Genomic DNA, 237 nt, shown 5'->3' with positions numbered 1-237 from the left:
CAAAGCCCTCGGCCTCGCCCGCCTCCTCCACCATCAGCTCCGTCCCCACCTTGGCCTCCGTCCCGCACCCCCCTCACTCCTTAGCCCACGAACCCCAGCTCCACCTCAAGGGTGATCCCCACTACTCCTTCAACCACCCCTTCTCCATCAACAACCTCATGTCCTCCTCGGAGCAGCAGCACAAGCTGGACTTCAAAGCCTACGAGCAGGCGCTGCAATATTCCTCCTACGGGGCCA

The 237-nt window shown here is 62.4% G+C and overlaps 1 protein-coding gene across 1 annotated transcript in view; it reads left to right on the top strand.

Annotated features, from left to right (window-relative positions):
* The window catches only part of LOC104165713 (forkhead box protein A1-A-like), a gene marked incomplete at its 3' end in the record, with an annotated part of 808 nt that extends 574 nt beyond the window's left edge, over positions 1–234 (top strand). Inside the window, exon 2 of the mRNA XM_009705420.1 lies at positions 6–234. Coding sequence (XP_009703722.1) covers positions 6–234 — 229 coding nt within the window. The remainder of the gene's footprint in view (positions 1–5) is intronic.
* Between the last annotated feature and the right edge of the window lie 3 nt (positions 235–237).

Source organism: Cariama cristata, unplaced genomic scaffold (genome assembly GCF_000690535.1).
Source record: "Cariama cristata isolate BGI_N322 unplaced genomic scaffold, ASM69053v1 scaffold40058, whole genome shotgun sequence".
NCBI classification, from domain to species: Eukaryota; Metazoa; Chordata; class Aves; order Cariamiformes; family Cariamidae; genus Cariama; species Cariama cristata.
Note: the sequence above shows the minus strand (reverse complement) of the source record. Positions and strands in the feature narration are given on the sequence as shown.